The sequence below is a fragment of the Charadrius vociferus genome, unplaced genomic scaffold, assembly GCF_000708025.1.
Source record: "Charadrius vociferus isolate BGI_N301 unplaced genomic scaffold, ASM70802v2 scaffold472, whole genome shotgun sequence".
NCBI classification, from domain to species: Eukaryota; Metazoa; Chordata; class Aves; order Charadriiformes; family Charadriidae; genus Charadrius; species Charadrius vociferus.
This window is the reverse complement of record NW_009647735.1, coordinates 7,074,088-7,101,787: the sequence shown is the minus strand read 5'-3', so window position 1 is coordinate 7,101,787 and position 27,700 is coordinate 7,074,088. Positions and strand designations below refer to the sequence as shown.

General features: G+C 40.1%; 1 protein-coding gene across 1 annotated transcript; it reads right to left on the bottom strand.

Annotated features, from left to right (window-relative positions):
• Positions 1-761: 761 nt before the first annotated feature.
• MAP7D3 (MAP7 domain containing 3) lies at positions 762-27,246 on the bottom strand. Its single transcript, XM_009881704.1, has 17 exons — positions 27,150-27,246; positions 26,161-26,193; positions 21,030-21,131; positions 18,478-18,576; positions 17,973-18,071; positions 16,760-16,885; positions 14,510-14,655; positions 13,998-14,140; positions 13,187-13,431; positions 8,211-8,346; positions 6,935-7,115; positions 5,686-5,790; positions 5,362-5,415; positions 4,469-4,562; positions 3,805-4,003; positions 2,378-2,673; positions 762-1,080 (listed from the first exon to the last, which is right to left on the bottom strand). The coding sequence occupies exons 1-17, from the start codon at positions 27,244-27,246 to the stop codon at positions 1,073-1,075; spliced, it is 2,163 nt and encodes a 720-aa protein (XP_009880006.1). The 3' UTR covers positions 762-1,072.
• Positions 27,247-27,700: the final 454 nt, after the last annotated feature.

Below are 27,700 nucleotides of genomic sequence, written 5' to 3'. Positions count from 1 at the left end.
TAGCCAGTATATCTGTTATAGGAGACTTAAGAACAAGGCTGCATTACTACTTTGCTTTTAGTAGCAATTTTCAGAAGATGCTTAGTTAATCTCTCCATGCTGTAAAAAGCAGGCAAATTTAGGTTAAATAGATTACTTAATGCAGGCTTTAGGGGAAGGGAAATATATATGCAGCTTGCAGCCACTGTTATAAAGCGAGAATGGGAACACTTCGAATAATTAACATGAACAAAACATGACTTCAGTGGTCTAATACTGTTATGTACACAATAAAATAATACTTCCATGAGTGTAGATAAATTTAAATAAGTAACTCAAAAGGAAAACATTTTTAAAAGCATGACATGTTAAACTGCACTACGACAGACATAACTAAGTACTCAACATTTCTGTAATATATTAGTGCACACGCTGTAAAATGTTTTGATGTTTGCCAAGAGATTAAAACATATTAGCGAGGGTACAATACTGCATTTTGAAACCGCTAATATTTTCACATTAGAAAATAAGGAATTTCTCTTCTCAATTTGAAATTGAAGATATTATGTTTTGCAGTTTTTAAATAGCACATGAACCAACAAGTAACAGCGCTGTTCTAGAACATTACAAAGGGAGTTCAGCTTTAACGCACACTGAATGAGTCTTTTATTTCATCAAGTGCCATTTTTAGGAATACACAAAACCTGGCCAGTAGCTGACCGGGGAGTCTCCAGTGGCACTTTGCTGTACATGATACTGATATGAAAATAATGGAAAAAAAAAAAAAAAAAAAAAAAGACTCAAACAGGTTACTGTAAAGTCTGTAAAAGGGAAACAAGTGATACTTGAACAAGGAAATCTTATCTAACAATCAGCTAAACGAATGGAAAAGGAACATCAGCACAAAATTTCCCTGAAATGTTTCAAGGTGCAAATCTAGAAGTTTGTCATCCCTCCCCTGGTGTTTTTTGTTTTTTTTTGCAAACTTGAAGATGGATAAAGGTAAACAAGCAGCTTTTCAAAACAAGGCCTTCGGTACTTGATAAAACTGGATTACTGAAGTGCAATCAGCTTATTTCCAGGTCTCTAGTGTTCACAGTTCTGTCCAGAGAGCAAAGAGAAGAAAACATTTAACCATCATAACTGCGTGTATTCCACATACGTCTATCATCACTGTCAGTCTACATCCAGGGAGCGAGCACAGAACCACTTGGTTACTTACGGTCCAAAATTTTTATATATGAATGTTAGTTTTCAAAGATATGCAGATAATTCTTAAACCATATTACGTTCTAAACATTTTTGTGTTCAAAATTAAAAGGCAACACTTTCTTCACCAAAAAGCTAATGGTTTTGATCAGAACAAAATGCAATCAGCAGTATCACATTAAGTTTCCCACGGCCTCAAGGCTTCTCAATAAGGCTATGCCCACGGGACTAAAATTCGTAAGACGCAGAGTGACAGAGGAGACTCAGGAAACAGTTCAGTCTAGGAAAGTGCTACACTTTAATCAAAAAAAGTGCTACACATGACTTAAAGAAAATGTGGATAGCAAGTCTTGTTTTTTCCACTACCGTTCATTTCAACTGTTCACGCAGTCATTTCTCTCACGGAAGGAGATCTCCTGCTGTGAGTATGTCCATTTGGGCTTTAGCTCCAACACTAGAGAAGTCTAGTTTTACGTAAACCAGCTTACTGAAGCCTCTCTGACACGCTACGCTGTACTGCATCAGGGTTTAGCTTCTCAAGTACATGTGGCTTCAGATGCAGCACTGCTTCTTTCAGAATATTGTGTGTGCAGCTTTATTACTCCTCCCAAAATGTAACACAACCGTCTGTGGAATTTAAGGTTGGTGTTACCCCCCTAAGTGAAGCGAAAGACTATTCATCAGTAAGTAGAGAGAACAGCTAATATCTTGCGTGAAGAGCCCTTGCAAGACCATGCAGGCCAGCATCAAAAAGTTACAGAACATGCCTAGGAGCGGAAAGGTCTTGTCTGTAGAGTTACATCAGACACCTTTTAAACTGTTAGTATCTTCAAAAGTAACACGTGCCATTTAAGACATCTCAGAAGAAGCCTAAAAATACAACAGATGGGCTTGAGTGCTGGTAGGAGATACAGGAGCTTCACGGGGGCCCAGCTGTGTCTTTGGAAGAGCATTAATGTCAGGCCTTCGCTCCTGTCTAGAGCAAGTCCCTAAAGAGGCATCAGTTGGTGACTCCTTTTGACAGAATGCAAGTTACAAGCACTAAAGGAAGAGCTTTCCCTCCAGTCTACACATTGGAAAAAGTGCCTTGAAAATACGAAGTTGAACTTAAGGCAAAGGAGAGCAAAATGCAAGGAAGTTAATTACCTAGCCAGAGGAAGAGACAGATAGGGAAATCAGCTTGGATTACCTGATGAAGCATCTATAGGTTTGGTCAATGAATTCACTGCACCATCTTCCTCAAAAACCAATTTGGGACTAGAAGGTATTGTAGCAGCATCATTCAAGTTTTGATTACAGTTACCAGCGGAGATGCTGTCCGAGCTCAGTTTGGTTGACTTGGAATGTACTCCAACGTCAATAAACTCCTCAAAAGTCCACGAACCAGATTTTCCATTAAGATTCTGAGTAAGTCCAATTGTACGATCAGCTTCGTTAACACCCAGCTTCACTGAGTCACTGATAACCATTTCTTTTGCAGGATGGCTAGAAAAAATGAATGGACACTTGTATTAGAATTTCTGGATGTTTAACCTTTAGATTCATTACAGGAGAGCCAATTAGCAGTCCGCATACTTTGCAAAGCACTGAATATCCTGAAGGGCATTCCCAGACAAGCTGCTCCAGCTGCCAAGTGGGATCTCCCCTCCAAGAGCCAATGGGGAAGAACGACTCACCAACACACACTTACGTTTTACTATACTAATAGCTCTCAGGTAAGGTCTGGCTCCAGAAAGTTTGATGTAAAAAAGCAACAAGTTTAACGCCCTGCACCATTAAAACCCTATTTTAGTAGTGTGCATTTTTCCTTTTTTCTCCAGTTAAGGCTTCTAAAACACAACACAGCCTCACAAGGCTAGCAATACTTAAAACAGATTCAAATTCTAAACCCAAATCAGAGTGACTAATTTTCATTCATTCTTAAGAAAATCACGAAAAAGTCTTTATATTCATTCCATCACTGGAGGAGTAAAATAAATTTATCATCACTTTAAAAAAAAAAGTTCACAATGTCATTTCTACATCATTAGCATTTAGATGAGCAAATGGGAACAAGCATCAGAGGACAGATTTTCCAGTAGTAGATGGAAATGCTTTATGTTCAAAAAGATAAAATTTGAAATACTAAAAAAAAAATCCCATCAAGGGAGCTTTTTGCATTATATCTGCTATTTCAGCACAACTGAAACTGTTTTAGAGCTTCCTGTAGGTTATTCTTCCTTTTCAGTGTAGTCCCCCTCTCTCTTGTTTAACGTTTTGTTAACGAGAAGAACCGCCAGCCATTTCAAGGGAAAAGATTTCAAGCCAACGTTCTTTCTGAGTAACTCTGCCACATTGCTGGCTACGTGTCTCACTTCTTAGCAAAGCCAGTACTGCTAACGCGGTGCCATCTAAACAAACAATTATCCTGAACTAACTCCCTCTGCGTGAAGCAGTAAAGTGACAGCGTGCACGCGCCACATGCCTGCGGCAAGCCAGAGAAATACCACAAAGCTAGCGGGGTGCAAAATATGCTGCAACGCTACACACAGCACTAAATTTAGTTTAAACATAGAGGGATTTCTCGCGCAACAGATAACTGCTCTGACCGTAAAACAGCCACCTACACAGACTCACCTGGAATCTTTTAATTCAGTAACAAGTAGAGACCCCTCATCACTTTTCAAATCGCCTCCATTCATAAATACTTCGCCGGCCTTCAACTCTGACACACCGTGTTCCTCAGAGTCTGTAGGGATCAAGCTGTGCACAGTCTCTGAACAACCCTCTGCCTCCCCCTTGACTTCCTGGGGTAAGTCAACGCCATTTAGCTTTCCTGAAAGTGGGGGGGAAAAAAAAGCAAGAAAAATAAGGAGGGGGAAGGAAAAAAACCCTTCAGTAACAGAATTGCTATTGTAAATGAATAAAACACAAGTGCCAAAATGACCTTTCCTAGCCAAAACTGGAGGCACTTGGCTTCAATAGATTCATTTCTCTATAAACAAGCTGCCTATAACAACATGAAATTTGTTTTCCATCTTTAAAAGTACACTTGTAAAATGAAGGCGTGCTGCCTGGATTCCACTCTCAAATCATTTTTGCATTTAATCATTTTGATTGTCTCCTGTGGTATGGAAGAGGCAATGATAAACTCTCTGTTCGAGCAGAGAGCCCCCCTGGCATTTCTGGGACTTGTGTCTCAGACCACCACAATATTAAGTGACTGACATTTGAAACGTGATGCTTAAACATCACTGAGACACTGACTGCCCCTTAGACCTGACTCATCGAGCTTCCTTACCTGGTTGATCAGTCTTCTCAAGACCCAACTCTTCCTCCTCTTCAATATCTTCCCCCTCCATGGCCTCAGAGACAGACTTCCCTTCATTCTGCAACTGAATCGCCGGAGTGTTACTCACAATAGCTCGTTACCATACAGTGTTTCGCGAACTGTTCAATCACAGCTCGCACGCAGGACTATTCCGTGCCCAGCCCGGAGGCCACACTAGTCCAGAGGCTAACGCACAATCAGGTCACCCAGCAACACACGCTCTGCTGAGCCAGAGCCCGTGAAGGAACATGTGGGACCCACTTCCATCTCCTGCCGACGAACTATTCCCGAGTTCCCTTTCCCCTCATTTCTCCAAGGTGTGTACTAAATATTTATTGATTTTCAGCTACATGTAGACTTGGGTTTTTGAACATTCAGAGAAGAACTACTACTCCTCAAGATAATACACATAATTTACCACAACCCTTAGGTCACTGCATTAACAAAAATATACCCAGTTTACTGTAGCAATCCAAGGGGCATCCAAGATTTACTTTACGCAAGCAAAAGAAGCCAGGAATTTTCATTTTCTGGGGAAAAATAGCCCCAGCAGAATGCATACAATTATTAAAAGAAAAAAGCCATTGCTAACCAGTGCTTTTTTTAACCAATCTGCAAACAATAATGCCAGATCACATTGTTTCTCTATGCCTTGAACAAAAATGCAGCAAAGACTTTTGGCGAGAACAAGGTAAGCAGAAGAATGTGTGCAATGGGAAGCTACTGAAAATTATTCTGGTGCACCAGAACTTCCACTTCATGTGGAAGGCAGTTTGTGTGGGGACAGCAGAGGAAGAGAGGATACCAGGCACAGCCTTCTCTGGGAGGGCCTGTTCTGTCATTACACAGATCCAAACAAGTACCTTGGATTCGTTTTGATCCGATTTTCGTGTTCTTTTCATTATTTCTTCAATTCTCTGTTAAAACAGGGAAAATATTTACAATGACATTCAGAGATTTATATTTCAGCATTCTGGTTTAAATTTTCATCAGTTATACTATACTATATTTTCCTATTTAATAAATTTACTACTGTTTTCACCATTTTTAAAGCTCACAAGCCAGAGTTGGCTCTTTTAAAAGAATACACTACTATTTAAATGCATCTGAGACTGTTCATCTGTTCAGTTTAACACCTCAACCACTATTTTAGGCTGAGAAAATTCTCTGCTTTCAAAACAGCATACCTTTCTTCTTTCCAGCCTTTCCTGCATGTTTTGCTGCATAATTCTCTCTCTTTCCAGCCGCTGTCTTTCAGCCTCTTCTTGAGCTTTTGCTTCAGCTTCTTCTTTCTGAAAATAAAACAGAAAGCAGAGAGCAGCCAGTGCATAACTCATTCCCAAGAGCCAAAAGCAGAGCTGTTACAGAAATTCGGGTTCAACACCGACAGGAACATCGGACAATCACTGTTTAATATTACCAAACATTGTAGCTAAATGCCAAAACCCAGCTACTGACGTGAAATATATAGTACTATGACATTCAGGAACTGATCTGAAAAGCAAAATTATGTGTGTGGCTATATTGTGATTATGCAAGTGTTCTGGATGTTGTTGAGTTACGCAGGGTTCAAACTATATTTCAGGGTTAAGTTTTGTCTAAGAGGGATAAATTTTAAAGTTGCAAGGCAGCAATTAAACTCTAGGTGTGGCAAGATTAATATTAAAATCTTGGCAGTCAGATATTACTACAAAGATACTTGGTGCTGAGCATCTTCCATTCCTTCTACACTGGAAAATCTTTTCCAGTATGACTGGAAATAAGATAGAAGCCTAGTTAACACTTTGAATAATTGTTATAAACTTAAACAAGCTTTTAAATAAATGTTCAGACACATGTCAATACTATCCAGAAGACACAGCTCTTCAAGCACAAAGAAGTTCATTGTAAAACTGCTCTAATTTTCAAAATTAACGTCATTTAAAGAAAGTCCACTGGCTGCAAAACAGCTCCCTTCAGTTACAAGGATGCCTTTGTAGCGGTACACAGGTATTAGCTGTGGAAGACTATCTAGCAACCGGAAAAGCAGGCTTAGAAACACTACCCATCTTTCTTTTACAGGAGTCAGAACAAGCCAGGTGACTTTCCAGACAGACCACCTCCTTATAATCTGTAGCAGTAAGCTGGTAAAGTGGGCTCAGTACAAATATTTTACGTATGCAAAATAGCATCCCAGATGGCTAAGAAAGAAATCCTGCTTCTGCCCCACACTTGAATTTATCAACTGTTGAAAAAAAAAAAAAACCCAAACAAAAAAAATAAATCACATAGACTAGGGCGAGGGAAGGCCTTCAAGACATTCTCAAATCCATCTCAGACAGGATGAACTCTGCTTTACATCAAAACGCTCTCTGAAAGAAAATCAAAGTCAACCCCCTCGAAAACACGCCCGCAGCTTGTATGAGGAACACAGTTGGCGCCTACAGATAAGCGGACCTGGTGTTGAAGCTCTGCAAGTTTTTCCTGCTCTTCCTGCTCTCGGCGCATTCGCTCCTCTTCAGCTTGTCTTTGTTGTTCTTCATAAGCCAGTCGCTTTTCTTCCTCCTGTTTGCGGAGCTCCTCCTCCTGTTGTACTTTTTCCTCAATTGCTCTCTTGGCCATTTGTTCTTCTCTGATTCTAGTGTTTCCAAGATACAGATTACCAACTGGGTATTTATTTCTTTAAAAGTGTGCATGCACATGAGACAGAATAGGAAAGCAAGAAAGTTCTAAGTGATCCAGCCACAGAATAACTGTGTAAAGATAATGTCTGGTGTGGATTGACAGATGCCGCCACCCAGACCCATCAAAGGAAAAAGCAGGGGAACTAACTAGAAGAAACTATCTATGAGTACATGAATGTTCTTTGTTGATTAAGTCAAGGCCAGGGCAGGTTGCTCCAATAATGGAATGTTTGACTGAGAACTGGGTTAAGTCACAACTATTTAATACATACCACCTGCATCCACAGTGTGAATGAAGCCTTCCATCACTGTCAAACATAAATTTAGTTGAATTTGCTAAAAGACTTTCTTCTGTAATCTAAATTCCAGATATACTGGAGGTGTACAGTCAAATCATGCAGACGTACACAACCGATCTGATGACATCATATTTCTGACAAAACATCTGTAGCAGACTACATGCAAGTTTATGACACTTTATACCCATGAGCGGAAAACAGACAAAATCTAATGTTCTGTAATGTTCCCAGAAGCACAGACAGGTGACCCCTTATCAAGAATAAAGTTAGTTATTTTTAACAACTTCTATGCAGTGAACCAAATGCATACCGATTTATCGCTTCAAATTACTTGGCTGCAACATTTCTGATGCAGATTTAGAATCCCTAACGTGAGATTTCATGTAGCATCAAACCACTCCCTGAGTTCATCAAAGGAAAGTTCAACAGAGAGAAGTTGACTATTTCAAGACAACAAAACAAATACAAGTGGTGTAAAAAGCACATTCTAGTTTTGAAATAAACATACCAGTAGTGACTGGAAGGAAGAAGCAGCAGTGATTTGCACAGGGACCACACATCATATACTGAGATGCAGGTTAACGATACGTACAGCAGCCTGTCCCATCTAGTGCCTGTCTCTCTGCTTCAGGAACCGCATTAAGATTTACAGGATCTTAAATTAACGCTTAGGTAACACATACAGCTGAAGTGTTCACTCCAACCACACCCCACCACTGAAAACATCCCTTCCTTCTCCCGAATTGTTACCTTTCCTCTTCTTGTCTCTGAATTCTTTCTTGGTCTTCACGCTCTCTTTGCTCCCGAGCTAGCCGTCGTTTCTCTGCCAAGATTTTAGCAGCTTCTTCAGCTGTGGTGGTCCCTGCTACTGTTTTGCTACCCGATTCTGCAAAGGTTAAAAGAAACTGCTGTTAAAGAGTGTCAGTAACTTATAATTAAGACAAACATTATCACTGTGAGATAAGATTTTTCTTTTGGCCAACTGATCTACTATCTTTTCCATCAGTGCTCGTCACTCAGCAGGTATACCCTGTATTTAAAGGCCCACAAGAGCCAAAGGGCAGTCCTGAAGAGATGCAGAGCTACAGTATCACACTGAACTAATAGCAACTCATTTCAGCTACACTGATCCAGTCATATTCAGGATGATCCAGTTAAAGGTATTCTCCAATTACCATATTACTTAGAAAGATATTTCTAAAAAGACACCTTTATTCTATAACACTTGAAGACACTGAAAGAAAACTGAAAATATACCACTTTAGGAAACACACTTAACTTCCTTCTAATAACACTGAACACACATAACCCTAAAGAGGAAATACTAATTTTTTTGATTTCTCTTGTTTCATAATATTAACATTTACGCTTTTATATTTATAGAGTATCTTAGGGTGCAAATAATCACCACGTTATCTGGCCCTGAAGGCACATATTAATGACTTCAGTAATACCATATTTCTACACATTTTAGCAATAAATCATTTTCCAGTCTTCATGGAGATCAGAACAGCTCCATCCACCAGGTTAGTAGAAGTTTGTACAGCCCTGCAGTTTATGTTTCTTCACATCCTGCCTGGTGTTATGGTCAGAGGTATTACAAATCACATATTGTAAATTTTTTATATATTTACTATGATTTATGTAAATTATAAATTAACATTAGAAAAAAAACCACCCTTGCCATCCAGTTCTCTCAATATATATTGAAAGAACTCTGACTTTTATCACTTACTCCCACTCTCTAGAAATATTACTGTTTGAATGTGGTTAAAGAACTGATCATCCGAATCTTCAGAGAATTAGCTCTCTGTGTCAGCAGAGCAACAGCATCATAATGTAGGTGAGCACCTGCCTTTCTTCTTTTTAGTATTTCAAAAAGCAGCACATATATGTTTGCTTAACACTCCTAAAGCCTTCAAGGCAAGGCAATTTTCATGAACAATGACATCAGGGTTTCATCAGTTATTTTGCTTCTGACCTAAAGACAAATCATTCAAAATGCAATGCCATCATTAGGAACTTTAATACCTGAAAAGCTGCTTAAGCCCCGTGGACACATAACCACTACCTGCAGCTGTAGGGCATAATTACACAGAGTAACACCCATAGCAGCTGTACTGCGGCAGTGTTTTGTGCATAAAAATTGTTCTTGCAGTCCAAGGAAAAGCATTCCAACACATGTAGTGCAGTCACAGAGAAGTTTCCTAAAATTTAGATTTATCCAACGCTGAAAAAGCAGCACCTCCTCAGGACACACATTGCTTCTGATTTGGGCAAAAACGCAGTCATGTTGGTACAAACAAACAGAACACTTCCAAATCTGAACTCAGTCCAAAAGGGTTTTCCTGCTCATCTCTGAGCAGGAAAGATCAGTCCTCTGCAGTTATAAGAGCCATCAGAAGGATCTGCCTACTTGAGACTAGCGTGTACTAACTACTTTTCTTCCTATATTCTGCAACTTTTTTTTTTTAATTTAATGATAAGGTGGGAGGTTTCATTTACTGTTGCTTGTATACAATCATGAAGTAATCAAATTGCCTCTCTTCTCCTCTACCACTCGAGTGTCTTGCCACTTCTTACAGCAGAGGTCATCTTCTATTGTGCACTTGCACAGCACCCAACGCAGCAGTGCTATTTTAACACTACCGGAACTTCAGTCATATCAAAATTGGTTGACATTTAATGTCAGGGTTAACCTATTTTCCCCCCTCGAAATTGAGCCTAAATAAGACAACTTAATCCTCAGCATGAAGGCTGAAGGGTTTAGGCTTTTAGGTTATAGGTTTTAGGGTTATAGCGTCGTAACAATACCTTGAAATATGATGAATATCCGGTATCAAAAACAAAAATTAGAAAATTAGTCATAACGACTCAGAACACAGCAGATATAGAAAGAACAGGGGGCGTAAAAAACAAAAGAGAGGGTAGGAGACCTCAAGTCTATGGGGGACCTTCTCACTGCATTTTCACTTTTGAAGCGTTACTGATATTTTTCATATGGTTACTTCAATAGTGCTTTTATCTCCACGCAGCCCTTGTACAGTCTACTTCCATAGGGCAGGACATGAGACTTGCCAACATGATTGCTAACACGCCTTAAGAAGATTCTTCCAGCATTTTATACTCTGCTCCATTTTCTGTGCATTCCCACTGTCATTCCTGATAAGAACAGTCTTTTTCGCAAAGGACCTTTTTGTGATGAAGGGTAAAGAAGGAAACAGGCGAGAGAAATGTCTCAGAACAACTGTAAAATGCATCTACAGGACTGAGAGCTGATCTGTTGACCTTACTTAATTCTAGCCTGTGGTTTAAGAGCAAAGAGGCACAATTAAGATACTTGCAGCCACCAGGAAAACAGACTGCCTTTAGGCAGTTCTTCTTCAGCAATATTTGGTTGCCAACTGAGTAGGAAGGGTGCAGAAGATCTGCAACTTGTGAAGAGGTGGAAGTTGAACCTCCTCCTTTTCTCCCATTAATCTATCTGTTTTTTTCAGAAGATAGAGACGAATATTACACAGATCTGCTATGTGAGGAGAGCTGGTGTCAGTTCCTTACTGGACTGTTACTTTCTAGTCTGACAGCAAGAACACAAACATGCTTGTGTTGCAGTATTAGTTGGGTGGAGGGAAGATTTCAACACATTTCAAAGCAAGTTATTTATTCACAATTAATCTAGCAATCACATTCCAAAGCCTTCACTACCCAGATACAAAAAAGCGAGGCTCCGTGATAGTTTTATTACCTATCATCATGCATAAGGTGAGAGCTCATGAAGGAGCACTTCTTATGCTTTAAGTTGAAACAAGCCTTTTAACTCTCAGAGAAGCTGCGAAAGGCTGCTGCCAGAAATGACAACTGCTCCAAGTCACTGAAAAATAGAAAGTGTTTTACTGCAGAACAGTATATTTTAGCAGGAAGACACAAAAAAGACAAAGACTTGATTGCTGTCTGTCAGCAAGAGGCAATCAAGTTTAGCTTGAAGGAGAAGAGATGGTATGACGATACAAGCACACAAAGCTGAAATTAGGTTGAACCTACAAGACCTAGAGATGGATTTGCCACATGCCATTCACTGGTGTGCTCTGACTTCAGAAGCTGTCTGGAATATGGTATTGCACCAACCCACAGGGTGAACTGCCTACACAGACATACAAAATGAAAACGGCAAGCAACTTTTTCTTTTTAAGAACAAAGATTTTTGCCTCACTTAGCAATATCGCAGTGACCCAAAACATTCAAAGAGATAAATTAAGTCATCTCTAAGTTGAAGAACTAGCCCACTATTTCCTTATCTTGTATGTGTCAAAGAAAAAGAGCTTCACACAGCCCCTGTATGAATCACTACAAAGATGACTAGCTTGGAGATCAGCCATAAAATAAAATAGAAACAGATAAACTGGGTTAATACAGTTCCAGAAGTCAGTGTGGAGAGGAGACAGGTGGGGCATCCAAGGAACAAGGACAGGCGTCCTTGTTCCAGAACAACTGGAAGATACAGAAATAGGGCACATTGTTATGGAGGTTTCAACCAACCAACTACATTGATCACAATTGATTATGCCCCCTCTGAGGCACGCAAAACATTTATCACAGTAATGTAGCACATCAAGGGATGGACACTCTGGCTGCTAAGATGAATGATGTGACACTGAAGACGGATGTGCAGCTTCATACAAACATCCACATTTGACTACGACATCCAAGCTTCCTTCTAGAGGAACATATGCTCAAAGAACTGTACCATAAACGAGTTCTTCAGGCAACACTATTTCACATCCAACGCTGAGCAGTGTCTGTAAGAGTCTCAGAAATCACAGGCAACTGCAGGAGCTGAGGAATGCACAACAGGAACTGTACATGCAGTAACGTGCAGCAAGCATATGTTCCCACTTACCTTGTGTCTGAAGGATTTTCACCCCCAGTACTGCCCACTGGCTGCGGTTTAAACTCCAGAGAGCCCTCCTTTTCCTGTTAAGTCTCTCCTAAGTCCTTCTCCACAGAGAAGTGCCTGCCAGACCTCATCAGAAGGCTCTCCCAGATTCTGTTCTGGAGATGGCCGATAGCATTCTTCCAGTAAGAGGGACAGAGGCTGTGCTTACTTGGCAGAGAAGAGGACTAGGAGACCTATTGCTTATCCAGTATATGGCTCTCCTTAATCTACCACGATCATTTGTCAGCGTGATCCATCCACTGACCACTTCTTCCAGAGGCAGCAATGATTATGCATTCACTGGAATCGAGACTAAGGCAGTCTTCCAGCTTCGTGAAAACTGGCTCTCAGTCTGTCATGAACCAGTAGCTGTTTTCTTCCTCCTAGCAGGTCTCTACACAAGCAATTTTAAGAACTACCAACTGGACTGAACGACCTCTGCATAGTTTAACTATTGACTTTGTAAACCTAAGCTAGCAGATCCCTCAGCTAGTATGGCTGAAGTCCAAAAGGCAAATAGGATTTCTGCTTTTCTTAAAATTATAGTACAAGAAATAATATTGAAAGCTCCTGACATAAATCTCCAAGTCAAATAAACTGACTACTGCACTAAAATCCACATCCAAAAGTCAACCACATAACATTACCGTATAACTAATCAGCAATGAACAGCTTCTGCCTTAAAGCATCCTATCCTCCAGTGGTTCACCTCATGAACAAATTATTTCACCAGCCCTAGCGCACACTGGAGATGTCTTGAATAAGAGTGCATCAGTCACTGAGAAACACTCACCTTCTTTGGTCTTTGTGCTAGCTGCTACCGCGTCCCTGTCCAAGGCCGGTGAAGCACCTTGCTCTTGTCCTGTTCCCTCTGTGCTCTTATCCTTTGGTTTGCTCTCTGCTTCAGTTTTCTTTTTGGTAATATTTATAACACCTGGCGTCAGAGGTGGACGTTGGATGGGTGCCGGTTTAGAGACTGGAGTAGGAGATGGTGGCCTTTGTTTTGACATGCTAGGCGAAGGTGGGCGAGTCTTTTGTCTGTTGAAATAAAGAATATTTTTCAGGGCTAACACTGAAAACCTCAAACACGCAAGTGAGGACAGCAGTCTACTTTGGTTAGTTTACATTACGCACCTCACTTTTAAAAATAAATCCACCCACAAACTACTGGTGCCTTCCTCATAAAAATCAAACACAGGATTCAAAAATACCCTGGGCACCAGGGACTCGCTACTTGTGGGCTAACATCAAACCAGGTTTGCTAGCCCAGACCTCCAATTTACTCCACGTCAAGGATGAACCCTGTGATTCCAATCCAAGAAAATTCCTACACTAACACAGGTTGATCAGCTTATTCAGAAGTTCGCGTGCTCCCTGTTGGTTTTAGTGCCCAGACCACACAGAAACCCAGGGTGTATTTTGTGTACACAAAAGAGACAAAGGTTCAAGTAAGAGCTGAATCCCTACTACGGAAAATGAAATTGGACCAAAAGCAAAGTCCTCATGTGTATAAGCACGACATAGTGTAGGTCATGCAAATGCTAACAGCACAGCTGTCTGAGGCAGGAAGCATCCTTCGTTTTCTTCCCAAGAAGATATTTAACCTGGACACATACCTAACTGTAGAAGGTGACGGAGGACGCTTCACCAAATTAGCAGGAGAAGGGGATCTTCTACGGGCAGACACAGATGGCGAGGGAGGACGTCTTAGCCCAGAACCTGGGGATGGTTTTTCCGTCTCTGATTTCTAAGACGATACATAAAAACAAAATAATGCTCACTCTCTACAATACATTACAGACAGAGGAGCTGCTACCACAGAAAACATACAACTTCCCAACAATATGTACATTTCCTTTATGTTCCGAAACATAGACCCAGTCAATGTGTTACCTAAATTAAACTTTGGGAATCATAAGCAGCAAACAGCAGGCCTCTGAGATACCAGAGAGATCAAGGACCATAAAATTACAATTTGATTTCAACACCGTGGTTTTTAAGCAAATGCTATTGAACATTTCAATAAGCAAGCAAACTGCCGAAATAGGATCCCCTCCTGAGCTGTTTGAAACCCCCAGATTAATACAAACCTAGTTCCTGTGGATTTTCAACAAACCTGGGTTGAATCTGGTGAACTTGCATCAGATGAAGATACAGAGGACTTCAATCTGTCGATGCTACGACTGCGCACGGGCACTTTAGGAGCTGGGACTGGGGAACTGATGGAACTGGCTGAAGCTGAACGAGGACAGAGGTGAGATTCTATAAAAGTTAGGAATTTGACAAGACAAAACGAGAACCAAGTGCACAGCATAAGAAAAGGAGAAAAGGAAGAGGGAGAAAGAGAGAAAGAAAGATTGTGTGTGTTAGAAACCGTACAGAGAAACACCACAGGCGCTGCACGCTGCAGTGGGTCACAGACACAGACACCACCACCACACGATTAGTACTTTGGAAGCAACAGCACCAAGAACAAAACCGCTTTGAAAGCAGCAGTCAGTAGTAGATAAAAATAAAATGCTTTTCCAAACAAAATCTAAACTTGCAGTACACCAGTATTACTTTAATTTCAGTCAAGCTGCATCTACTCACAAATACTTCAGTTTTAATGGCTTAGCATCTTTCAAGTTCTTCATGACAGGTTCAAAGGCAAAAGCATGTTTCCCCCATACTCAAGGAGGAAATCTTCCTTCTTTTCATAGAGTAGTTATAAAGCAGCATTACGTTAGGAATCTGAGCATTACTTTACAAATTTTTCTTGTGAAATAAGCATTTGTGCAACATTGTTTTATTCTACTTTCCTTCTCTGACCTCTTTATTACTATATACGTGTGCCCTTTATCCACCTTAAAAAATGAAAACAGGTGGTGTACAAGTAACCTTTCAAGAGAAAAAGGTCAACTGTTAAACTAAAATAGCTTTCCTACCTTAAATGTCAATCTTTTCACACATAAGATATTGAAAGGAACTGTATCTTCTAATTACTTCTTTCACTAACATAATCATAGATGGACAAGCATACAGAGATGCAGAAATCTACTTCTGAGACTACATACTGGATTTTTCGATAGTCTGAATAATTGTGACAGATGCCAGCACTTAATTTTGTAACTTTATGGAAAATACATTTTATTTTTATATTTACAGCATTTGTGCAAGAACTGCATTCTGTTTGTGCTTAGTTTGTACTAAAGCACAGGTACGTTTCTACTGAAATGAAGAAAGTACCTTTAAGTAAACTGATAAAAATGTAAAAGCTATCTTTAATTCAGCAATAGTGAATAAATCCCATGCTGTCAGTAACAGTGAAAAAGATGGTATTTCCCCACGTAACATGAGCAGAAATATTGGTGGTAAAATAAAAGTGGCACACAGATAGGTGTGCAAAAATGTGACCGATGACTACAAACCAAAAAAAGTAAAACTGATTATTATGCAAGGGGAGCAGTGTAGAAATGTCATCATTACCAACAAGGACCAAGTGAAGTGGCATAAGATAAAAAAATAAAGATGGAAGAACATACTTAAGAGGAAACAAGCAAAACTGGGAACACAAGTTGTAAGGTAAGAGAGGAGAAAGGACTCCACATTGGTTCCAGATATGCATTTACTGGGGCATTCCTACAACCAGTAACAAGACACGTGGGACGCAGCCAGGGCTTGCCCACAGTGCAGAGATTCCTGCGCTAGTACCAAGTTCAGCCACAGTGTGGGCTTATCAGCTCAGTCTGGACCAATACAAAATTGCTTGCGCCAGCCAGGGTTCCTCTGCAACCCCTTCTCCTTCTAGTATGCCTCTAGTTCTACAACCAGCCTGAGCGAAGCCCGCTCAGGGCTCCCTGAACTTACATTAAGAGAACCCCTTTTGTCACGTTCCTACAAGAGTTTCTACCGCTAAAGAAATTTAGGCTTTGCACTTATACCTTTCAGCCTCCTTTGAAATTATATGTTTGTTTTTTCCCTTTCGTTTCCTAGCACTGTTCTCTGACCATTAAGTCTCAGATTCATTCGAGGGTACACCCAAAGGCAGGTCTCTGTCAGTTAAAAAAAAACCCCACAAACAAACCCCCAAACGAATTCCAGCATCTGGTTCTCTGCAGAGCACGTAAACTGGCACTGGAGTTTAAAAGCCAGTATTATTCCATGGTTTTGTACAGTAAACATGCAATGCTGCATAGGAATTGGTTATTACTGACCAAAGAAAATACTGGATAAGTAATATTATACTGGATAAGTAATATTACACATAACCATATATTAAGTGTCTGATTCATACTGAAGTGTAGCACAGTTAGCAACTATCGTGTAAGTTCTTGCTTGAAGAGCAACTGCATAAAACTTTCAGGCTTTGCTGCCCTCCTGTTACCTGAGGGATCTTGTCCATCAGCCGATAACGTAGCAGCACTTTTACTCCTAGCTAAAGAGGCCTGTGTGGGGGCGAGCAGGCGACTGATTACGCTACTGTCCAGAGGACTGAGCTGGGAGCGACGAGCTGAATGGTGGGAACAAATCAAAAAGGATCCAACATGAAATCATATCATGAAAGAGACAAGCAGCATAAAGCAAAGGAAGATCGTGAGCATTGTTGCAAATCATAACAGTTTCGGAGGAAAAATACTTAAGTCACGGAGAGGGAAATCCAAACTAATAGCACAGAAGGATTAAACACTGCAATCTCTTATGTTGCACTTCTTGTCCTTGGCTTGCTAATCATTTTAATGCGCAAAGACTGGCATGCATACAGCAGAGATGAATGCTGAAGGCAGTCAAAATAGGAAAAGTTTTTGACCCAGCTCTTCAGAGGTATATTCTCTAGATTGCAGGAAAGGCTGTTCTGACACAATAAACAGAAGACTTGCAAGTCAAAGGGAACGGTTATCATCAGGCATCATCTGCACATACAGCTTCGCACAGACAGCACCCATCATCCTCCCGTACAGGAAAGATTCTGAAGCAGACTTTCATTTCCACTCTTGGCAAGAGCTGCTAAAAAGGAAAGTTTCAGAGTTGTTAACTCAAAGGGGAAAACATGTTAGAAAAGTTGCCAGTCTTCAGCTTTAGGAAGACTTCCTAGAAAAGAGGTTATTTGTAACCTAGTGGGGAATACACAGACCAAAAGAGACTGAAGTGAGAACAGGTTTCCTCCTTTGTTTGCATGCAGAAAGTTTAGGCCAGCAGCAGGAACAGAGAAGTTGCTTTTAAACTGAATAATGAAAGAGAGCTTAAAAAGCAAAGGTAAGATTGAACTAAGGAGTGAACATACCAGTGACATTTTTACTGTATTTTACATTTAAACCTACCAGCTTTCAAATACATCTCTCTCAAGCAGAGACACATTTTGCCATCTACTTACAGTGCCATTTAACAAAGTCAAAGTTCTTCTTAGAGGATTTCTTTTTTGTCCAAAGGGCGAAATTTTATCTTTACCTTTTACAATTTTATCTTTACCACCAGATAACTAAAAAGCCACAAAAAAGTCCTAAAAATTTAAGAAGCAAGGAAACCAGCGAAAGTAAGCCTATCCAACCTTTACTATGAATGACTTTAAAAAGAAATATTCAGCTTTATGAAACAACCACCTGGTTTTTCTTCCTTTTTCACTTTTTCTAGTTCTGGAGAGGGTTGGGGTTTACTACTCATTCTATTCAAAGATGTGCTCCTCTTCTTTTCTGTTCCTCCTAGAGACCAAGCGTAAGGAAGATTATTTTTAACAAGATATCTCTATATACCATTTTCTAAACTGCCATTCCCATGCTTTGCTCTTGCCAAGAAATCAGCTGAAACCAGCGATCTATCATTACGAACACTATTTTCTCATGAGCTAAACGGTTTGGCTACCATTTGTCTACTCTCCCCCCACCCTTCCACTTTTCAGAGGAGTAGGACTGGTTTATAGACACAGTTACCCAATATCTGGCCCTGCACTGTGCGGAATAATATTTATGCCACAGCGCACAGACTACACGCACAGCAGGGAGAGCCCAAGTAAAACCATTTATAATAAAACTGGGACGTGGTTTAAAGTCAACTTCAAATAACCCATTTACTGCCTCCCAATTCTCAAAACAAACTGGTTTCTAGCACCTTTCTGTTCCACCTGCGAACTTTTGAGTGCTGACTGCTGAGAATGTAGAGGAACTTTGTTATTCAGTCTGTTTAATGAGGCACTTCTCTTTGTGGTACCTGGAAGCGAAAGCGCATAGATTAACAAAGCTGAAAAGCCTCAAAGTCCCCTCCAACACAGCCCTACTTCCCTAAGATGCAAACAATAATTAAGTCACTTTATAGTATGAATCCTTCAGAAGCAAGAAAACTGGATCAGGGAAGAATTACTCTATATAAAGCATTATTTCTTATATTTCTCTGTGTTACTGATCATCGCAGCAGGATGCCAGTTTCAACAGATTTCTTGTTTGACCTACTGAGGCCATCCTTGTGCATCTTTTTAAATAAAGAATTAAAAAAGGCCATTGCTCGCATTCCGTATGAGTAAGAGCGAGAAACAAAGTGCTCAGCTTAGAATTAACAAAAACCAGCTGATTAAATACTCCACTGATCCAGAGACAAGCATCTTTCTCTTAATTCTGCGTTCTGGTCCTCCACCTTCCCAGGCACACACACACGGCAGCAGCAAACTGGTTAATTCTGTGACTGCATTTTCTGTGGTTTGAATTTAGCCATCATTTACAAACAGTCATTTCTTCTTGAGCGCCAGATCAAGGGCACAGAATGGCTCCAGTTTACTGTGGTGACCTAAACTAGTCAGTTAGTCGATCTCTGTATTGTTGGAGTCCTGTTCAAATTTCTTGTATTTCAGGCCACCTGAGAATTTTTCCTCCAAAGTGAATAAGGATTCACAAAGGATTTCCATGTATGACACTGACTTTGAAAGCAATACCAATTAGTTGATAATTAGTGACTTCCTTTGTTAGTGGCTTACTTTATACTTTACAGCCCTGTTTCTGACTCATACCCAGAGCTGAACCCTGCAGACACAATATATATAAATATAATTTTAAATCACAAGCAGCCTCTAGTGACTCAGAGCCCCTGCAGCTACGCCAGTATAGATATATTCGCTGATTCCCCTCCCAGGCATACAGCGTACAAGTTTTTCTGCTGCATCACCTTCCACCATGAACCAGCAAAATCACTGTTAGCTGTGACCATGTTAGGGATTCTTCTAGCACAGCTCATGCGATCAAAGGTTGTAGATTGACAGAACGCTGCGGCATAGACCTGGTGGAACTTGTTTTTGCATTAAACAGCTCTTAGCTTATTAATGCTTTTCATCATTTTGGGAAAAAATACAAGGTTTGGCGCACAAGCAAGCTCCTACGAAGCACTGGGAAGATTCCCCACAAGGAAATCTCAGACTAAAACAAGCTGAAACGTGCTCGTGCAAATAATTTTCACTTTTCTAAACAAGTAGATTAGGACAATTCCTTGTGTTTTGCTTTTTTTTTGTTTGTTTGTTTTGGAGAATGGAGATTGCCATGATTTACAGAATTACCTTGATGTAACATTCTATAATTTTCGTTTCCCATTTGCCCTCTATAAGTAGTTTACATGTATCGGGACAGGGCAGAAGAGAGGAGGCCGAGAGGAGACTCGCACATACAACAGGTTTAGCAGAGAGTGGGAAAACCAGAGATCTACCCCATCCTCTACAACCCTGTTAAGACTAGTTGGGTGTTACACATTTTAAACATGACACGCTGCACTCAGGAGCCTCATCCACCCCAAAGCTGCCCTTCAAAGTAAGACTGGAAGCCACAGAAATTGGTAGAGGATTTCTAGAGTGCAAACACTCTCAGAAAGCCTTTATAAAAAAATAATCAAAGGAATAGCTGGCTTCCAGGCCATTTCTATTCCTTGACAGTCGTTGGCACAGTTGGTAACCCAGAATGCTTGCAAGCAGTGGTGTGCACTAACAGTTTGAGAAATGCAGGATTTGAGTGTGAGTATCAAGCTTACACTACTTTATTGGGCTAGGAAGTGATGTCAGAGCTGCACGCTGTGGCTATAATAATTCTAGAACTCCAGGTCAAAACAAAACCACCTCCTCCCACCCAAAATACTCCCGCAGGTGTCAAGAGATTTTCATGCACCCTTCTCTATTCGGTTAAGGCAGAATTCTAATATTAAAAAGAAAGCGTGTCTATAGAATACAGGACTGTCACAACAGAAAGATGTCAAAACTACATTGATTTTTTCCTTCCCACAGGCAATCAAATGACTAAAGCTGTCTAACAGAACAGAAACTTTATTTTTGTACTATTTTGCTGAAATTTTAGGGTGTGATTTGAGGCATGCAAACCCATAAAGACGATGTGAAATGATTTGTGAATCATCATTCACCAAGATTCAACTTTAGTAAAACAATTACGAAAATAAAAATTAAAAAAACAGCGATCTTTACCGTTACTCTTCTCCTCTAACAGAGATCACATCAACTGGGTCAAAGCCCTGAACAGTCAAGCTGGATTAACAAATTGCATGAAATGCATTTGAGATCAAAACACGAAGTGAGTTACAGAGCAAGGGAGGAAGAGGAGTATCATTCCACCTCCTGTCTCCTCCCCAAGTAGCAGTTGAGCAGCACACCTGCTACCAGTAGACACACAAACACTTACTTCGATCAGACGCGTTTAAAAGCGCTGCAGATGATGACAACCGTTTATTCATGACAGCTTCTGTCTGTTTGAGGTTTGCTGTGGAGGTGGACCGCTTGCTGGCTGTGTAAAGAAGTGCTGACTTTAGCATTCACCTTCATACCTGAGGAAGAACCTTTCACACATTGCTGTGAGCTAACTTTGGAAGTATTACATCCTGAAAGCTGTTTCCAGTTTTGCTTAATAGCAAACAGAGATGATTCCCCCCCAACTTTAAACAGACTTGATACAACTAGCACCAGTTGCAACGTGCACAGAAAAAGCATTTAGTTTTAGTGGAATGATGCCAAGATTTCAGGCATATGGACACGAACAGGTGACTTTTAAACCCTGTGCTCCTAACATGTAAAGACAAAAGCTACTGAGGCTCTGTGCTGTTACCAGACTGGCAAGACAGAGAAAGTAACAACAAAACCTGTATAACAATAATTTCTTTCTTTGTTCCTTCCACAGAGGTATGTCAAAACAGTTTTTCAATCACCAGTTAACAAAACCAAAACAAATGCTTTTGGAAGGACAAAAGCAAGTCCTGAGGAAGGGCAAGAAAGCATTCCTATTTCCAATTACTTCCCAAGGGTTGCTCTAATTTAGAAATTTCCATATTTTTTTTCCAAAAACCTATTCCTTAAGTTCTTGTTTCCTACCTGTTTTCTAACTCTTCTCAAAAGAATTGCCACAACAAGTGGGTTTTTTTGTGTGTGTAATACACACACACATACATAAAAATCACACCTCACATGGCAAAATTTCAAGTTTACCACGCGACAGATAAATACCTGCTTTTTAATTTCAAGGAATGTACTTTCAGGATGAACACTACTCCAGAGTGTGAAAGCCCTGGAAAAGCATGTACGCGCTGCTATGGAAACTCAATAAGCAAAAAGAAACGGTAACGCACACAAAGTAGTCGGGACTAGCATAATAAACACAAGGAATTCTATACATCAAACACAAGCAATTGATTTTGCTGGCATATTGGACAGCAAAGATGATTAATGTGAACCCGTTAGTGCATAAGTACCAAAGGAAAAAGCAGCGCTACTCACCACAGAGGCAGCATCTTTTCCCCTTTGGCCAGCATGCTATAGCAGCTCCTTATAGCAAGGGCCAGGACATAAGGATTCCTACGGACAGCCCTGCCCCTGCGTCGTACCTTTGCGACACGTACCCAAGCCGGGCTTTCCAAGTCAGGGGCCTCCCGCAAAACCGCGTCAAGCAAAAACCAGATTTTTGCAGCTGAAGCTACGAAAGTGGCAAGCTCTTGTCACCGTGAACAAGAGCAAAGTCCCCACGGGGTAAGAGGGAGAAAGGGGGATCTATTGAATCTAGTTCAGAAATGAAGATCTGAGCTTAGTGGATGCTGTCCCAATGTAACAACAACAGAAAAAAAAAAGAAAGAAAAAAAAAGGCATTTTATGAATGAAGCCTGAATACTGGGGTAACTAAAACAGCCTTGAGAGGCTTTATATACGAAAATCAGGAAACTCATAATTCACGTATTTGGGTGTTTTCGAAGGGAAAGACTACCCTCTAGCGTCTGCTCTTAAAAAGAAAGCCTGGCTCAAGTATGTGAGTCAAAGGCCTTCAAACGTCATGGAGATGCTTCATACAAACTTCTCTTGGTTCAAATTAGCACTTGCATGAAATCTCAGATTTGGCCTATCACCCACTAAGACCTGGAGGGCAGAAAATTAAACCTTGCCTCAAGGGAAAAATACACTGCGCAGAGCAATTTTCTGGCAAGTTTCCAAGTTCTGGAGGTGGGCTGTGCTGTTCAGTAAAGACACAAAGGATCAAACTCCCACTAGAAGATTCACAAGAAAAAAATGACAGTCTATATATGACTGTTCAGGCGAAAAAAAACAGCATCTTTTTCTGTTTTACAGGTTTTTTTGAAAGAGATCAGTGGTGAGGGCATGAGCTAACATCCCAATCGATACCTTGACTGAAAAATCCTAATCGCTAAAGGGTATTCATACAGATATTTGAGTTTTCTTTTTCCAGAAAATTTTAAGATCTTCAGAAGTCAATGTTTTTTTGATCAATAGTTTTGCAAATATATGACTGGATGGCCTCAACTTTTTCCCTACTTTGACCAAAAGATAGCTTCTGCAAACCTGAAAACTTTGGACAATTCACAAGGAAAAAAAGCTTTAAAAGACAGACAGGATATTCTTGAGTAAGGTAGTCTGGTTACATAGGTAAATTACTCTTTTGCATTTTGGGGGGAAAGTTAGATTACTCACATCAAAGGATTTTAAATGGAAGAGGCATATAGCATAGTCCCACGCAATACCAAATGTCTGCATTGTTTTTTATGGAAGGGGGAAAACAAACTGAAGCAGCGAAGCCAAATAAAGCATCATGCAGCAAGGCTTGCAATGGGGTAAGGCGCTAGGAAACACGGTATCTCAAGAAAATTCTCACTAGAGCGATGATCCTCTCAACATAGCTTCTGAGTTTCACTGAGAGAGGGTGCTGGAGCACCGCCTATCTGAGGCTGGATAAAATTAGGCTAAATAAAATAAGATTATCTGTCTCTTAGTACCTTCCAAATTTCTACTAGGACAAGGAAGCTCTTTATTTAGAAAGGAGAGACTCTGGCAGCCCAATTTCTATTCAAATAGCACATGTCTCCACTACAAATGCACCTGAATGTCTAGTTTTGCTCAACAGTCATCACCAAACCTCCCTCATTTACAAGGACTCTGTCATCAAGGATGCTTTATTACACAGCCTTGCCATTTCTCTTGGCAGACCCACACCCTGCACGTTTCATCTTAGCACTGACAGCAATGTCATTAATGCAACAGTTGACTCTGGGGCTTTCATCAATTTTTAAATTTCAGACCATCGGCGGGGTACTTGGTGCAGCCTTCATGAATCACTTTCTGTACACAATGCAGAATGGTTAATGGTTGGTGAAACGTTCAATTACGTGGGGTTACCTTCCAGAGCACTCCACCTCTACCACCCACAAATGCTGCTTTACCAGTCAACGCTCCTAAACATTACTGTTGACATGGCCAGCTCGTGGAAGAATGTGTCTGATACTATGCACAGCAATACAATAGACAAGAAAGCCTTTAGTCCTAAAAGTAATATAAAGAATACTCGGTATCCGTTCCCCCAGTGGTTTTCCTTTGAAGAAATTGAGCCTTCAATCCTAAATCTGCCACAGAAGCCGATGGTGGAAAAATAATATTGCATTGAAACTTGCTCTAGAGGTGCTGTTAGAGAAGGTGCACTACTCAGCCACAATGATGTAATGTAGCAGAGCTCATATGGTGTCATTTTCCAGAAATCCAAAAGTAATTGTTATACTTGCAAAATTGCTGGCAAGACAAGGTGAAAGGGACCAAATAAGGATTTTTTAGAAAGCTGGCTAGATCTAGGCATTCTACATGGTTTGGGTAGATTTCAAATAACAAAAAAGTTAAAAAAAAGCTAAGGACAATCCTGAAATGGGAATAAATATGAGAAGCATGAATCCAATCACGATTCCATGTTAGCCAGCCCAGGTAAGACAGCTGTACGTCTGAAACCTCAACGAAAAGATGAACACAAATTTAAAACAGTGTAGATGCACAAGTGTCTTGGTCAAACACAGCATTATCTGTTTATCTCCCCAGTAATTTTTTTCAAAATTGGTGCCAAGTTATTCAAATTGATCGAGAGTGGCTGAATTTATCTGCTCCTCCTGTTGTTACTTTATGATGCGTAAGGTACAGCTTAAATGCATGTTTTTACGTCATTGGAAGACACTTTATTTTTAGCATGCTTCAGCAGCACTGTGGTTCAAGTCTTCCTCCGTGATCAAAAGGACAGACAAGACTATTTCCTTGCATAAATGAGGAGAACATTATTTTATGTTTGTTATAAAAGTTTAGCTTGAAAATTAGATAAGGTGCAAAAGAATAGAGGAGGAAAAAAAATAGTACTTCCCTAAATGTTTAAGGCAAATGTGATTTCCTAGTTTCAAGGTTAAATGACATTTAGAAATGTGGGATACAGTAATTGGATTTGTATATGTATCCAAGGAACACATGTTAAACAGGTAAACCAATCCCGTCAAACTGGCTAATTTTGGAGAAAATTAGGGATTCATGCTGTGCAGCAAAAGGGAAGAGAGAAGTTAAATCAAATACACATGCTTCTGCTGTGTTGCCAGAATAAGCCACAGTAGTTAAATCATACCCAGTCAGATTTTCATTGCATTTTCAAGTCTCATATTGTGAGCGTTACAGGACAGCTGTATTGAATTAGTAATGCTGTGAGCATGCACAGATTTTCAGAATGCAGATTTAGTGGGGTCTCAGCTGAGAGCTATCATCTTAAACCAGCTACAAGAAATAATTTTGCTTATTAAACATATAGCCTTGACAAATCTATCAGTGATCCAAAGCATTTCTATGACTGGCTCAGTCTGTGCACTGGGAAGTGCCAGAAAGCCAATGAAAACACATTTGATATATAGAATTATGTTTAGATAATTGGACAGATCTGATTTTGCAAAACCCTTCATGGAAAAAGTATCGAACTGCACAAAGGACCCATTCCCTTTCACAAAGCTTCAGCAAAATATCATTTGATTTTGCAAATGTTAACTTCAATTTCTGGTAAAACAAAGCAAGAAGAAAACAAACGAAGCCCTACCATGTACTTTTTGCAAATTAGGAAACAACGAAGGGGTTCAAAATTGCCCTTCAGATAAAAGCTTAAACTACTGAACTAATTTATATTCAAATACATACCACTAAATTTCTCCTCTTCTCCCTCATGCTGTCTCTAGTCATCTTTAAAAACCCAAAGGCACATATCCCTTCCCTGAAAATTCCCTCAGGATGCCATGACTTAAGCTGTAGTTTAATTAGCTAGAAGGGATAGTTAAAAACGTGGGGGGGGGGGGTGTGGGGTGTGCGCGCGCGCGCTTTCTACTTAGGGATCACATTTGTTGCACAGCTGGCCAAGATCCAGGAAAAGATCTATAAGAAGATGGCTTTCCTTAGTTTCAGAGAAACAAGAACTCAAGTTTAAAAGGTTAGTAGTGAGCGTGAAACAACAGAAAAAAGAACATTTTAGAAATCAATACCACCAGTTCCACTTTCATCTGCGGTCTGTTGTTCTGTAGAAGAAGAAGGTTTGTAAGCTAAGTCATAAGGTCAAATAGCAAACAATGCAAGTTAGCCAAAAAAATGGGGAAGCTGATATACTGATAATTTGTATCAAAGCACTTTCAAACATGTTATAAATAAGCACTTAAAAGTCAACACTCAAGCTGACAGAAGAAGAAACTACTAAAACACACTCAGTACAATTCCACCAATTCAGAAGAGAGGCTGAATTGAAGCATTTTTTGTTTTATTTTATTCCTGGACAATAATTTATGTTGTTATTTACTGGCAAGGTCTTCCAGTTAGGTAGTGCATGAGAAGATCCCTTCCACTGCAATTTTGTTTGCTGGTCTGATTTCAGAACGTTTACAGGCAGAAACAGTTAATTGTGTGAAATAGGAAACAATCTGAGTTCAAATTAAAGAGTGTTAAAAGGCATCACCTGATCTAGAATAGAACCTATCCTCCGAGAAGCTCGGACACTGCCCACTGCCTCTCCTTACCCGTTACCGGTTGTTCCAACAATCAGTTAGCATTCTGTAACTCTAAGGGCGTGTTCAAAACATTTTAGATGTAATATTACAGTACAACTGATTTTTTTGGTTCTGTTTATAATCAGTCTTAGCGCACCATTACATCCACTGCATTTGAAGGATTCGGAATTATTTTAACATTATACACTACAATTCCCCTTATCTGACGGTTGGGAGCTGGCAATGCTGCCAGGTGTTGTGTTTCCCATGTGGCTTCTCTCTAGCTCCTCCCAAAAGTCAAAACTAGCTCTAAGTCTGAGCAGCATTTCAGGGCAAGTACAGATATGAATCCTCCCCCAAGAGCTGTGTGTAGCTCCTGTTGCAAGATCCAAGACAGGAAAGGATGCCCAGGTCCCTGTGAACAGTGCTGCACCTGCCAGTGTCCACACATAATACGCTGTGATTTTAGCCATGCTAGAAAAGGTGCTACTTACCCGTTTTGCTCTCTGAATCTGGAGTTACAGACCCTCCCCACGACCATCTCTTCTGTCGTGTTTCCAGTCGCTGATTCCGTTCCAAGGTACGATGCATCACTGCTTCATATCGCTCCTATCATCAAACAACACCTCTATGAAGCTATATAACTGTAAAGCACAGCTATGCCAGAAGACAACACATAGATATTTTTCCCCAGTATGATTTAAAATCTGGTTTACCTCTACTGCCCGACAACGAGCTTTTGTTACAAAAACTATCATGCAAAGAACGTTAAAGGCAATTAATGGTTTCGAAATGCCACAAACATGATTAGGTTGAGCTAAAGCACAGATAATCTATTCTACTCTTTACTTAAAATAGCCACCAAACAGATTTCCTATTAAGTAAACAGCACTACTTATTTTCTAAATAGGGATGAACCCCAAACTGAGGAAAAATAATTGCTTAACCCTTTACACTATTTATATTCTGAATTTATTTCTAAAAAGTGCTAAAAATTCTCCATTATAAAAGACCGAGTAGAAGGTTATTTGTATTTTCAGAGAAC

Bases quoted from the DNA above. Each gene is read 5' to 3' on its own strand.
- MAP7D3 (XM_009881704.1), bottom strand. From the start codon at position 27,246: ATGCATCGTACCTTGGAACGGAATCAGCGACTGGAAACACGACAGAAG. The intron at 18,072-18,477 runs GTGCTAGAAACC...CTTGGTCTCTAG, and splicing joins TTCGCAGGTGGAACAGAAAG to GAGGAACAGAAAAGAAGAGG. The intron at 14,141-14,509 runs GTTTGTTGAAAA...GTATCGTCTTAG, and splicing joins GTTCACCAGATTCAACCCAG to AAATCAGAGACGGAAAAACC.